The sequence below is a fragment of the Pongo abelii genome, chromosome 3 (genome assembly GCF_028885655.2).
Source record: "Pongo abelii isolate AG06213 chromosome 3, NHGRI_mPonAbe1-v2.0_pri, whole genome shotgun sequence".
Classification (NCBI taxonomy): domain Eukaryota; kingdom Metazoa; phylum Chordata; class Mammalia; order Primates; family Hominidae; genus Pongo; species Pongo abelii.
This window is the reverse complement of record NC_071988.2, coordinates 132,250,320-132,262,662: the sequence shown is the minus strand read 5'-3', so window position 1 is coordinate 132,262,662 and position 12,343 is coordinate 132,250,320. Positions and strand designations below refer to the sequence as shown.

At 37.9% G+C, this 12,343-nt stretch overlaps 1 protein-coding gene across 2 annotated transcripts in view; it reads right to left on the bottom strand.

The window, feature by feature from the left end:
• ENPEP (glutamyl aminopeptidase) overlaps positions 1 to 12,343 on the bottom strand; it is an 88,703-nt gene that overhangs the window by 51,644 nt on the left and 24,716 nt on the right. For both annotated transcript variants that reach the window (XM_054553297.2, NM_001132893.2), the window contains 3 exon segments: positions 6,251 to 6,371; positions 3,183 to 3,337; positions 2,632 to 2,745 (listed from right to left, as the gene is read on the bottom strand). In XM_054553297.2, coding sequence (XP_054409272.1) covers positions 2,632 to 2,745; positions 3,183 to 3,337; positions 6,251 to 6,371 — 390 coding nt within the window.

Here is a 12,343-nt window from a genome sequence, read left to right as displayed (position 1 = left end):
TTTTATTCATTATTCATTTTGGGGTCCTCCATTTGCTGAATGAAGAATGAATGAATGGGCTGAGCTCGGTGGCTCACGCCAGTAATCCCAGCATTTGGGGAGGCCAAGGCAGGCAGATCACTTGAGGTAAGGAGTTCAAGATCAGCCTGGCCAACATGGCAAAACCCCATCTCTACTAAACATATAAAAATTAGCCAGGAGTGCTGGTGAGGGCTTGTAGTCCCAGCTACTCAGGAGGCTGAGGCAGGAGAATCGCTTGAACCCAGGAGGTGGAGGTTGCAGTGACCTGAGGTTGCTCCACTGTACTCCAGTCTGGGTAACAGAGCGAGGCTCCATCTCCAAAAGGAAAAAAAAGAAGGAATGAATGAATAGATGAAGGAATGAATTAATTGGTGTGTTGAACGATGTGATTAAATTTCATTTAAGAAGTGCATAGCAAATTCTTCTGGAATTTAGCCACTGCTTTTGAAACACAGAACTTGGAATATTAGACAATATTAAAATGTTATAATTTCTTATAACAGTTTGCCATAAGGACCTCAGGATACTGTATGGGAGAAAATAAAGGACAACACAAATTTCCATTTATACAGTTTATTTTCAATAAGTTATAAAATCAGCAATTTTCCATGTAGATGAGTGGTTTTCAACTGGAGGAGATTTTTGTCCCCCACGGGACACCTGGAAATATGTGGAGACATTTTTAGTTGTCACAACAGGAGCTGGCAGGTTACTGGCATTTAGTTAATAGAAGTCGGGGATGCTAAGTATCCTATAACGCACAGGAAAGTCCCTCCACAAAAAAAGAATTATCTACTCCAAAATGTCAATAGTTCCATAGTTGAAAAAAACCCAGATGTAGATAAGATTTTTAAAGTAGCTAGTTTATGGAACACATATGAAAATGTGTTTATGCCACCAAGTTTTACTACTACACTTGTCTTACCACTTTTAAGTCATGAATCCTATAATTATTCATACCCCTTTGCCTATGATCAGAAGTAACTTTTAAAATTACCAATTGACTTTGGATGGAACTAGTATAAAGGCAGGAATTTTGTCTTTCAGTGGAGAATTATTCTGTTCAAGTTTGAAGTGGACACATCATTATCTTGGGATGGTACTTCTTTATTTAAATAGTCCTTTAAAGTTCTTTGAGTGGCAGAGAACGTTTTTGGTTTCAGTCTGAGAAGGCTACCAAATGGTTTAAGTTCATTTCATAGTTAGGAGAAAAAGATTTTGAGTAGTCTAATGTTGTCAGAAAGGAATAAAACGTTGTATGTACCAAGAAGGCAGAATGAAGAAGAATCACATTCACAAATGCTGTATGTTTAACAAAATATGTTTAGATGGTAATATCCAATAGTCTTATCAAGTGCTACAATCTTTTTAAACAGGGAATGGCCAAATCCAGTGCTATTGAAACAGCCTGAAGAATGCAATCTTAATTTGCCTGTATGGGACCCAAGGGTTAGTGTATTATTTTTTCCCCTACCAATTCACACTGTGCAATAACAAGTAAAAATCATCTGCATAAACTACAGGGAGACTTCCAGCCTTTTACTTATGAGTGGTCGTGTCTGTATTACACTTTCTTTTAGATAACCTCAACTATAATTGTCCTCAACTATAATTGATGTGAGAAGCATAATTATGTACCCTGTAAACCACATTCAATTGTACATAGTTTTTAATACAGATTTTACTAACATTTTAATTTATTCTATATATTAAAAAAATTGTTGTAAATTAGCCCTTTCGCTTTGTAAAGTAGGCTAGAGAAACTGTAAGGGCTTCAAGCATTTAACTTTTTTGTTCTGTCCAGTAGAGGGCAGTATTTTACACAGTACAAAACCTCTTTGTAATTAGACACATCCACATATTTGTACATTCATATATGCAATCAGATAAGAATACTCCCATGATATAAATATAAATAACAAATATACCTAGCTTTTCTGAAAAAAAATTTTAGGGTTCATAAAAGTTTCTATTCTAGGCCTCTGAGGGACACACTACATGTTAATATAGTCATTACATGCACATTTGGAAGCTTTTAAGCTTACAAGATAGAAAATAATGTTCCATTTCATAAAGGAGAAAATGGACTCAGAGATATTATATAACTTGCTCAAGGTCATATTCCCTGTCATGCACCTAAGAAATGACGTGTTCAGGATTTGAACTTCAATCTAACTAATCTAACTGCTAAGTTTATGTTATCTCTTCATCACACTATTTCTGCAATCTGTCTGAAATAAAGTAAGTCATTCACAAATGAGACTCTGACATTTTTTTCAAAGGGTTAGTGATATAGATACTTTCTGGAACACAGAGTTAACATTTTCTATGCCACCTATTTTTTTTCCTGCCTTGATAATGTGTTTTGAGTGACTCCGTCAAGGATAACCCCAGATTGTGATGATCAGCTGCCCTTCTGGGGACTGGGAAAAGGCTGTAGGCAAGGTGTAGTCAGTGGAAGTCAGCTAGCTCCACCCTGTCTTTACAGTGGAATTCTCCGCTCACCACTGTACTTGCCATCTGACTCGGGACCATTATCATAGTCCAAAGGCTTCCATCTGCTTTGCGTGAGGAAAAGAGAGATTTCAAGTTTATGTGTTTAGGACTCACCATTTGCCAGTCTGTTTCTGCATGGTTTACTCCCAGAAACTCAAAGAAAGAAGCAAATCCTTCGTTTAGCCACAAGTCTTCCCACCAGTCCATGGTCACAATATTTCCAAACCACTGAAATTATAAGCAATAAAGAGATAATTACATTCTTATGGGTATGGTAGAGAGGCCTAGAAAATGTCAAAACATTTATTTGTCCGTGCCAGTGTTGTCACTGTGACAGAAGTGGCAGGCATTGTACTTAACATTTATTTCCTGCTTTATTCTGATTATTTAAATGATATTAAATTGTCTTTAGTTTATTGCCTTTATTTAGTTATTACTGGGATACATAAATTTATATGAAGGCCTCGTGTGTATTTCCTACAGGCAAAATAATGTGGTTCAAAGTCTCTTTATGGCTAAATACTTATTAGTACCAAGAAAGATTTTCATGCAAGTTTTTCTGAGTTGGCTATTTTTTATTTGCTAAGTCGTAAATAATTTGAATTATTCCTGTGGTCTTAAGCCACTTTAAAAAAACAAGCTGATTCAGTGCTAAGATTCTATACCTGATGCACAAGTTCATGGGCAACCACAATGGCCACCCGCTGTTGGTTTGATGAGGCTGATTCCTTAGGGTCGTAAAGCAGGTTCGTTTCTCTGTACGTGATGAGTCCCCAGTTCTCCATAGCACCAGTGCCAAAATCTGGAATAGCGATTTTATCTATAGAAGAAGAAAGAGTCCAGTGAGAAATACATTCTTTCCATTTGTTCATAGCATTTCTTACCAAATTAAGTTATTTGGATGAATGTTTTTTAAAAGGCTAAAAATAATTTCTTAGAGTAAAGAACTGTAATAATGTGTGCAAACATTTCAGTCCTAATGCACTCAAAATTTCCATAGAGCATTCCCTGCTGGCTCCAGATATCAATGCTTTGTTTTTGTTTTAAAGAAGGATACTAATGGCAATGCCTCTATAATTTTATGTCTTTTGTTTCTCTCTGTATTTCATTTTTATTAGCTACATGTGTTTTAGGGGATAAGCTGTGAGGACAAAGAGAAGTTTTCAAATTAGTATTTAGAAGCTCTGAGCTTCCAAGTGTACAGATATAGTTTTCCATCCAAAGACACAGATTATTCAAGAATATAAAACTCCATTTTTCTCTAATTCTATAAAATATTGATAGGAATACCAATCTAATAGCTTATCATCTGCTTTTATGTATTAAATCGGTTGGAGAAACATGGAGTTGACTATGTTCTCTCTAGATTCCATTACAGTTCTAAAATGTTGAACAGGAGTTTCTATAGTCTTACACATAATATGTGACAGGAGGAGGCAGTGTTGATCAGTTCTATGTTAAATCCCAAGACAGAAAATGCTCAGTTGATTAGTGGCCAAAATACAGCTTCCAGTTAATGAACTGTAAACAGAATGTAATTTCTTTATTATTATATATAATTTAAATGAGGCACAGAAATGAAAACAAATTGATTTTTCACTTAACATATAAGAGAAGGCCCTTTCTTTTTGGTTAAAATAAATATATATATATATATATATATATATTTTTTTTTTTTTTTTTTTGAGACGGAGTCTCGCTCTGTTGCCCAGACTGGAGTGCAGTGGCGCGATCTCAGCTCACTGCAAGCTCTGCCTCCTGGGTTCACACCATTCTCCCACCTCAGCCTCCTGAGCAGCTGGAACTACAGGCACCCGCCACCACGCCCAGCTAATTTTTTGAATTTTTAGTAGGGACAGGGATTCACCATGTTAGCCAGGATGGTCTCGATCTCCTGACCTTGTGATCCACCCGCCTCAGCCTCCCAAAGTGCTGGGATTACAGGCGTGAGCCACCACACCCGGCCAAAATAAATATTCTTAAAGCTTTTTGTAAAAGAATGAAGAGGGATGTATCTTAAGTAGAGGTCAAGATTACAATAGTAGTTTCCTTTTCATGTTATCGTCATTTTTAGGTTTGGTTATTTTATCACAAGACAGTCATTTCAAAAGTAGAGAAGTATCTCCCCCAAGGGCCAATATTTTTCTTAATGTTGTGGAGGGCAGTTTGCACTTAATCCTTGAACAAAAGGAATTTTTTGCAATCTCATTTTTTTTTTTTTGGTCAGTATTGGCATTATAACTAACTAATTCTTGTATATTTAACTCTTTGGAGTCTAATAAATGCAGAAGTCACTTGTAAGGAGTCTAAGATATAATTAATTCTGAGAGGGTTGAAAATGCACATAAAACAGAATAAAGGCATTGGGGAGAGGGAGAAAGAAAGAGAGGAGAAGAGAGTTATAAATTTGTGAGATTTCCACTTTTCAGGTTATCCTGGGTGCTACAACTGATATAAAAGGCAAAGGATCTTTAAATTCATGTGCACAATATTTTATTAAATATTATTCTGATATTTTTAAATTGAGATGAGGTCTTCTGTCACCTAGACTGCAGTGACACAATCATGGCTCACTGCAGCCTCAACCTCCTGGGCTCAAGTGATCCTCCCACCTCAGCCTCCTGAGTAGCTGAGACTACAGGTGTGTGCCACAACACCTGGCTAATTTTTGTATTTTTTGTAGCAATGGGGTTTCACCATGTTGCCAGGCTGGTCTTGAACCTCTGGGGTCAAGCGATCCGCCCGCCTGGGCCTCCCAAAATGTTGGAATTACAGGCGTGAGCCACTGCACCTGGCCCAATATTCTGATTTGGATGAAAACTTGTTTCTTTTTCCAGCTCCTTCTCTAACATTTGTTAAGCAATCAAAAAATAGAATTGTATCCATTGAAGAGACATGCAGCATCTACAAGCTTGCTCCGAGCCACAGCCATTCTCATGCAGAGAATTTGGCATTCCCCTTGTGTGCATTGATAATTTATTAAAGTAAAGGCAGAAACAGAAACAGGGAGGCCAACTGTTGGCTAATTTGTTTTCTTACTGCCTTCATTTCATCCCCACAAACATCTATATGGGTGTTATATTTAAAGTCTTTGTTAATAGCTCTCGAGATTATTAATAAAGCATTTCCGCTATTGATAGAAATGTCATATGCACACCATTTTGGTTGTAGCCCCACTTTTGCTTTATGAAGAATGCATGTCTCCCTCTGTATTAGAAAAAATTATTGCTGGAAGAAGCACCAGTATTTCATTAAACTGCTGGGGAATCTAGAATTTTCCTTGTACAACAATGGAAAGACTGGAAGCACATGGGACTCTTACAACATCATTTATCCCTATTATTTTTTAACTCGCTGATGACAGGGAGGCAGAGCAAGTATTGAGATGAATGCTGATTTTGAAATCAACTGATCTAGGTTGCTATTTGTGGCTCCATCACTACCAAGCTCTGCAATTTTGTGCACATACTTTCATCTTTATTTGGAAACACAAGACTATATATTTATCAGATAAGAACAGAGTACAGGCTGGGCATGGTTGATTATGCCTGTAATCCTAGCACTTTGGGAGGCTGAGGCAGGTGGCTCACTTGAGCCCAAGATATTGTAGGCATATAATAAAAGGACTTAAGGATAACTGTTAACTGATGGTGACATAATTAGAAGAAATGAGTTAACTTAGATAAAAACAAAGGCAATATTAAAAATAAGAAAATTAAAAAATGATCCTCACCTAATTTAGGAAGAGAATAATTCATAGCAAAGTATTCTTCAAAATAATCAAACACACTTTTAGTTATGTTTGCAGCATATTCGGCTGTGTGCTTTTGCTCTGGCTGGACATAAATTGTAAGCTATTAAACGAAACACAAAAATTTCAGTGAAAATTATTCTTCATTCAACAAAATACAAAAACTGTGATGCATAACATACTTGAAAGAAAGTGGGCTTTGGAGCCAGATATGTCTAATTTGAATTCCAATTCTGCCTCATACTAGCTGTGTTGTCTCATAAATCACTTCATATCTCTGAGACTCTGGAGGAATTTTATGTAAAATGTTAATAAAACTTCACAACTCACTAAGTGATTTTAATGACTAGAAATAATGTAAGACACAACGGTTGGCACAATGTCCCAGACATTTGAAAAATGTTATTAATTTTTTTGACTTAGAACGTATATTATCTTTTTAAAATCTATGAATTTATCTATTCATCCATCCATATACCCACCTATCAATTTCTCTCTTGCGCGCTCTTTCTCTTTCTCTGTCTCTTTCTCTCTGTGTCATTTGTCCTTGAGGAATTGAATTAATGGGATTTTTCTCATGTAAAGAGCCCCTGAATACATGTTATCTACTTGTGCTATTCTATCTAGTTATTTCGAAATAACCCTTCTGATATTCCAACCATTCAGCTCCAGAGCCTAAAATATAATGATCCAAACTTTCCCTGAGAGAAAGTCATCTTGGTAAGCTACATCAATTCTCTAAGTCGCTACTTTGTGTCCTTATGACATAATTTATAAATCAAACCAAGTACAGATTTTTGTCCCCAATTCTAAGCATGTCTGACTTTATAAAAAATTTTCAAGAATCCTCTTCAACATAGTGTCGTGAAAGCAGATGTGGTCTCTGGACAAGAATATTACAGGTGTGTAGGCATTTCTCAATATCTGAAAGAGGAAGCAGTGCTTCAGACAACTAGTGTCTGCTAAAAGTTTGTGAGAAATTCAAATAAAATATACCTGCTAAGCCTACAACCTGATTCAAAACCCTCAAGGAAAGCAAAAGATGTATCATTTAGTAAGTTCAAGACCATTTACCTAATTAGAACAGCTGACTCAGGATTTAAACAGGAAAAAAAGAAAATATTGCCCACTCTCTTTATTATTCCCAATGCATTCCTAGTTTTGGTATTCGCTTAGGCACACATCTTGAACCACCTTTTCCTAGAAGCAAAGAGCACTGGAATGATTCACTAATATAAAGAACACATTCTGAAAGAGCATCCCTTAAATTACCAGTGCTGGCTCACTATTCTCACATCCATTGGGTAATTGGCATTCTTGCTTTATTTGCATAAATAAAGATGTGTTCATCTTCACCTCCGAAGACGGCACAACTCACTCAATCATGTCAATATTCTTAGAAGTTTTTTTTCTTACAGAAGTGATGATGCATTTTCTCTAATAGTTGTTAAGCAATCAAAAAGTGAAACTGTTTGGATTACCCTCCTGTCCTCTTTGTGAACAATGACACGTATTTTTCCAAGAAATTGAGTGACACTAAGGCTCCAGTTTTTGGCCATTGAACAGAGTAAAGGGAATTGACCATCTAAAATAAAAGTCACCACGTTCATACAGGATTGCCATGTCATAAACCGAGAGTCTCAGAATTTTTCTTCTGTGAACTAATTGGTGTGTCAAAACTCTCAGATTTTCTAACACATCTGTTCTCTACCATTAAAAACTTCAGGAAGGGCAGTCCTCTTGACCTACTCCACTGTTGTCTACACACTCAGTGCTTTGGTGCTGCACATAATATTTGGTGAGCGAAAGAGAATTGTGAAAGAAGTTGAAAGATCATGGTGAGGTCTCCCACCGTAGGTGGAGCAATGGGAAGGAGAAAGACTCAATGTGTTCTTTCTGCTAATATTTTCTCATTTCCCCTTTAAGCAGTATGCTTTAAGCAGTATGCGTCTGAGACGACGTAATTCATTTTTCTTTCTCTGTATTTCTGTTGGTGACAGTGGAAGGCAATGTGTTTAAAGAAGATTGATGTTAATGTAAATTCAATAAAAATAAAAGCAGTCCCTTCCTCTTTTGTTTCTGAGAAACTCAAATCCATAGAAATATGCTCTGTCCTTGCAGCCTGGTCAGTCTGCAGATCATCTGTGATCTACAACCCTTCATAATCAGGGTCAGCTCTTCACCAAGTAGGGACCTCAGCTCAGGCCAGCAGCGCAGCAGCCCCATCCCCTGGCTGAACATTCCCAGTAGCAGCAGCTCTGCATTTCTCTAAGGTGGATCTCCCAGAGGCAACTGAAAGCCCCTCTGCCATGGCTGCTGCAATGGTACTGCCCTTGCTGCCCTTGGACTAGGTATGGATCAAAGACCCTGAGTGCTTTAATCATATCTCCAGTAAGCCACAGCCACCCTAAGGAAAATAAGCCAGTTTGTCCCAGCCACAACCTCCTGTTACCCGTGCTCATCACCAGGCAGACCCTTGGCTTGGGCCCACAATATAACCACCTGTACCTGGGCTGATTGCACCAATTGGTAGTGGCTCTGCATTTCTCTGGGGTGGAGTTCCAAAAGACCAGTGAAAAGCCCTCTGCCACAGTGACTGCCAAGGTCCCTTCCCCTCCTGCCTCCAAGCTGCAGAAGGAGCATAAAGCCTGAGCTTGCTCCAAGGCTGTGGTGAGCAGCCCAGGAGTGCCAAGCTGAGATCTGCAGCCAGTACTCGAGTGGGAGAGGAGCCCACAGTTTCAGAGCACTGAGAGAGAGCACAGCTGCAATCAATAGGAAACACAGAGGAGCCATGCGGCTGAGCAAGAGCCTAACTACTGGCCATTATGCTTAAGCACCATCTACTGGATCGTAGCCCAAACTTCAGCACCAAAAATACTTTGCTAACATAACGCCCCTGAGAAACCAAGGACATGAATTCAGCCACAAATAATAACCCAGCACAAACACCTCGTCCTCTGAAAACATCCAGGAAAGAAATCAACTGACTGTACTCAAATTACACCACATTTGAGGGAACATCAGCCACCACAGTTGAGGGAAAGCCAGCCCACACAGATGAGAAAGAACTAGTGCAGGATCTCTGGCAGCTCAAAAAGCCAGACTGGCTTGTTTCCTCCAAACAACCACACTAGTTCCACAGCAAGGGTTCTTAACCAGGCTGAAATGACTGAAATGATAGCAATAGAATTCAGAATATGGATAGGAAGGAAGATCATTGAGATTCCATTGAGAACCATGGAGAAAGTTGAAACCAATCCAAGGAAACTAAGGATTACAATATAACAGTACAGGAACTGAAAGACAAAATAACCGTTATAAGAAAGAACCAAAATGAACTGACAGAGCTAAAAAAAACACACTACAGGAATTTCATAATGAAATCACAATTATTAACAGCAGAATAGGCCAAGCTGAAGAAAGAATCTCGGAGCTCAAAAGTGGCTCCCCAAACTAACTCAGTCAGACAAAAATAAAGAAAACATCGAGCTCATGTCCTTTGTAGGGACATGGATGAAGCCGGAAACCATCATTCTCAGCAAACTATCGCAAGGACAAAAAACCAAACATTGCATGTTCTCACTCATAGGTGGGAATTGAACAATAAGAACACTTGGATACAGGAAGGGGAACATCACACACTGGGGCCTGTCGTGGGGTAGGGGGAGGGGGGAGGGATAGCATTAGGAGATATACCTAATGTAAATGACGAGTTACTGGGTGCAGCACACCAACATGGCACATGTATACATATGTAACAAACCTGCATGTTGTGTACATGTACCCTAGAGCTTAAAGTATAATAATTAAAAAAAAGAAAACATCAAATAAGAAGAATCAATATTGTTAAAATGGCCATACTGCCCAAAGCAATTTACAGATTCAGTGCTGTTCCTATCAAACAACCAGTGATAGTTTTGACAGAATTAGAAAAAACTATTTTAAAATTTATATGGCACCAAAAATATAATAGCCAAGGTAATTTTAAGCAAAAAGAAAAAGCTGGAGGAATCACATTACCTGACTTTAAACCATACTACAAGCCTATAGTAACCAAAACAGCATGGTACTAAGACAAAAATACACACACAGACCAATGACACAGAATAGAGAGCCCAGAAATAATGCCATACACCTGCAACCATCTGATCTTCAACAAAGTTGACAAAAAGAAGCAATAGGGATAAGACTTTCTATTCAATAAATGATGCTGGGATAACTGACTAGCCATATGCAGAAGATTGAAACTGGACCCCTTCCTTACACCATATACAAAAGTCAACTCAAGACAGGTTAAAAAGTGTAAAACTTAAAACTATAAAAACCCTGGAAGATAACCTAGGAAATACCATTCCAGACATAGGACCTGGCAAAGATTTCATGACAAAGGTGCCGAAAGAAACTGCAACAAAACCATAAGTAGGCAAATGGACTTAAACTAAAGAGCTTCTGCACAGCAAAAGGAACTATCAACAGAGTAAACAGACAACATACAGAATGAGAGAAAATATTTGCAAACTATGCATCCAACTAAGGTAAAATATCCAGAATCTGTAAAGAACTTAAATCAGCAAGCAAAAACAAACAACCCTATTAAACAATGGGCAAAGGATGTGAACAGACCCTTTTCAAAAGACAGTTTTCATATATGGCCCACAAGCATATGAAAAAATGCTCAACAGGACTAATCATTAGAGAACTGCAAATCAAAACCACAATGAGATACTATCTCACCCAGTCGGAATGGCTATTATTAAAAGGTCAAAAAATAACATGCTGGCAAACTTGTAGAGAAAAAGAAACACTTATACACTGTTGGTGGGAATGCAAATTAGTTTATCCATTGTGGAAAGAAGTTTGGCAATTTCTCAAAGAACTAAAGCGGAATTACCAAATGATCCAGCTATCTTATTACAGGATATATATACCCAAGGAAATATAAACTGTTCTGCCATAAAGACACAGGCCTCCATATGTTCATCACAGCACTATTCACAGTAGCAAAGACATGGATGGAATCAACTTATTTTCATCAACAGTAGACTGGATAAATAACATGTGGTATATATACACCATGGACTACTTCACAGCCATAAAAAAGAATGAGATCATGTCCTTTGCAGCATCATGGATAAAGCTGGAGTCTTTTATCCTAAGAGAACTAGCATAGCAACATAGAACCAAATACCACATCTTCTCACTTATAAGTGGGACCTAAACATTGAGTACTCATGGACCCCAAGAAGGAAGCAATAGACATCGAGGCCTACTTGAAAGTAGAGAGGGAGGAGGGTGAGAATGAAAAAACTACCTATCGGGCACTATGCTTATTACCTGAGAAGTGAAACAATCTGTACACCAAAACCCAATGACATGCAATTTACTATATAGCTAAACCCGCACATATACCCCTGAACCTAAAATAAAAGTTTAAAAAAGAAATATTTTACAGAAGTTACCATAAAAAAATCAGGTCATAGATTTTATTCTATAACTGCTACTTTGATCAACAGAGCCAAACAATCAGAGAATATATAGCTACAGCCCATTAATTTTGTAACATAATTACCCAAAGCATAACTGTGTCTTAACTACCATATATCACAAACATTTTTATATTAAAGACTCTACCAACATGCCAACATTTTCTGTCATTTAAAGCTCCAACATGGTTTCTGTAATCCATGTAACAACAGAACATCTGTGATGTTTGGATTTGGTGATTTTAAAAGCATCCTCCCTTGTGCTGATGCCTTCACTCATCCTCACCACGCTTTTCCCACTCTCTGACCCCACCTTTAATGTATGCTCCATCTGCATCTCCTTCTCCTCTCTCTGGGCTTTGGCAGAGGTGACTGACTCTCCCCTATCATCTGCTAAGCCTCAGCACTTCTGTCCATGATAAAGTTCAGGTAATTACCCCTGACTTGTCATCATTATTTAATAATTGCCATTTTTCTAGTTTATGTGCTTGCTTTACTGAGATGATTTTTTAAGTGTGTGACTACCCATATTGAAATAACATGGAGTGAGGAGGGATGCATACATGTATTTTCTTTCCTCTTTATCTTTTAA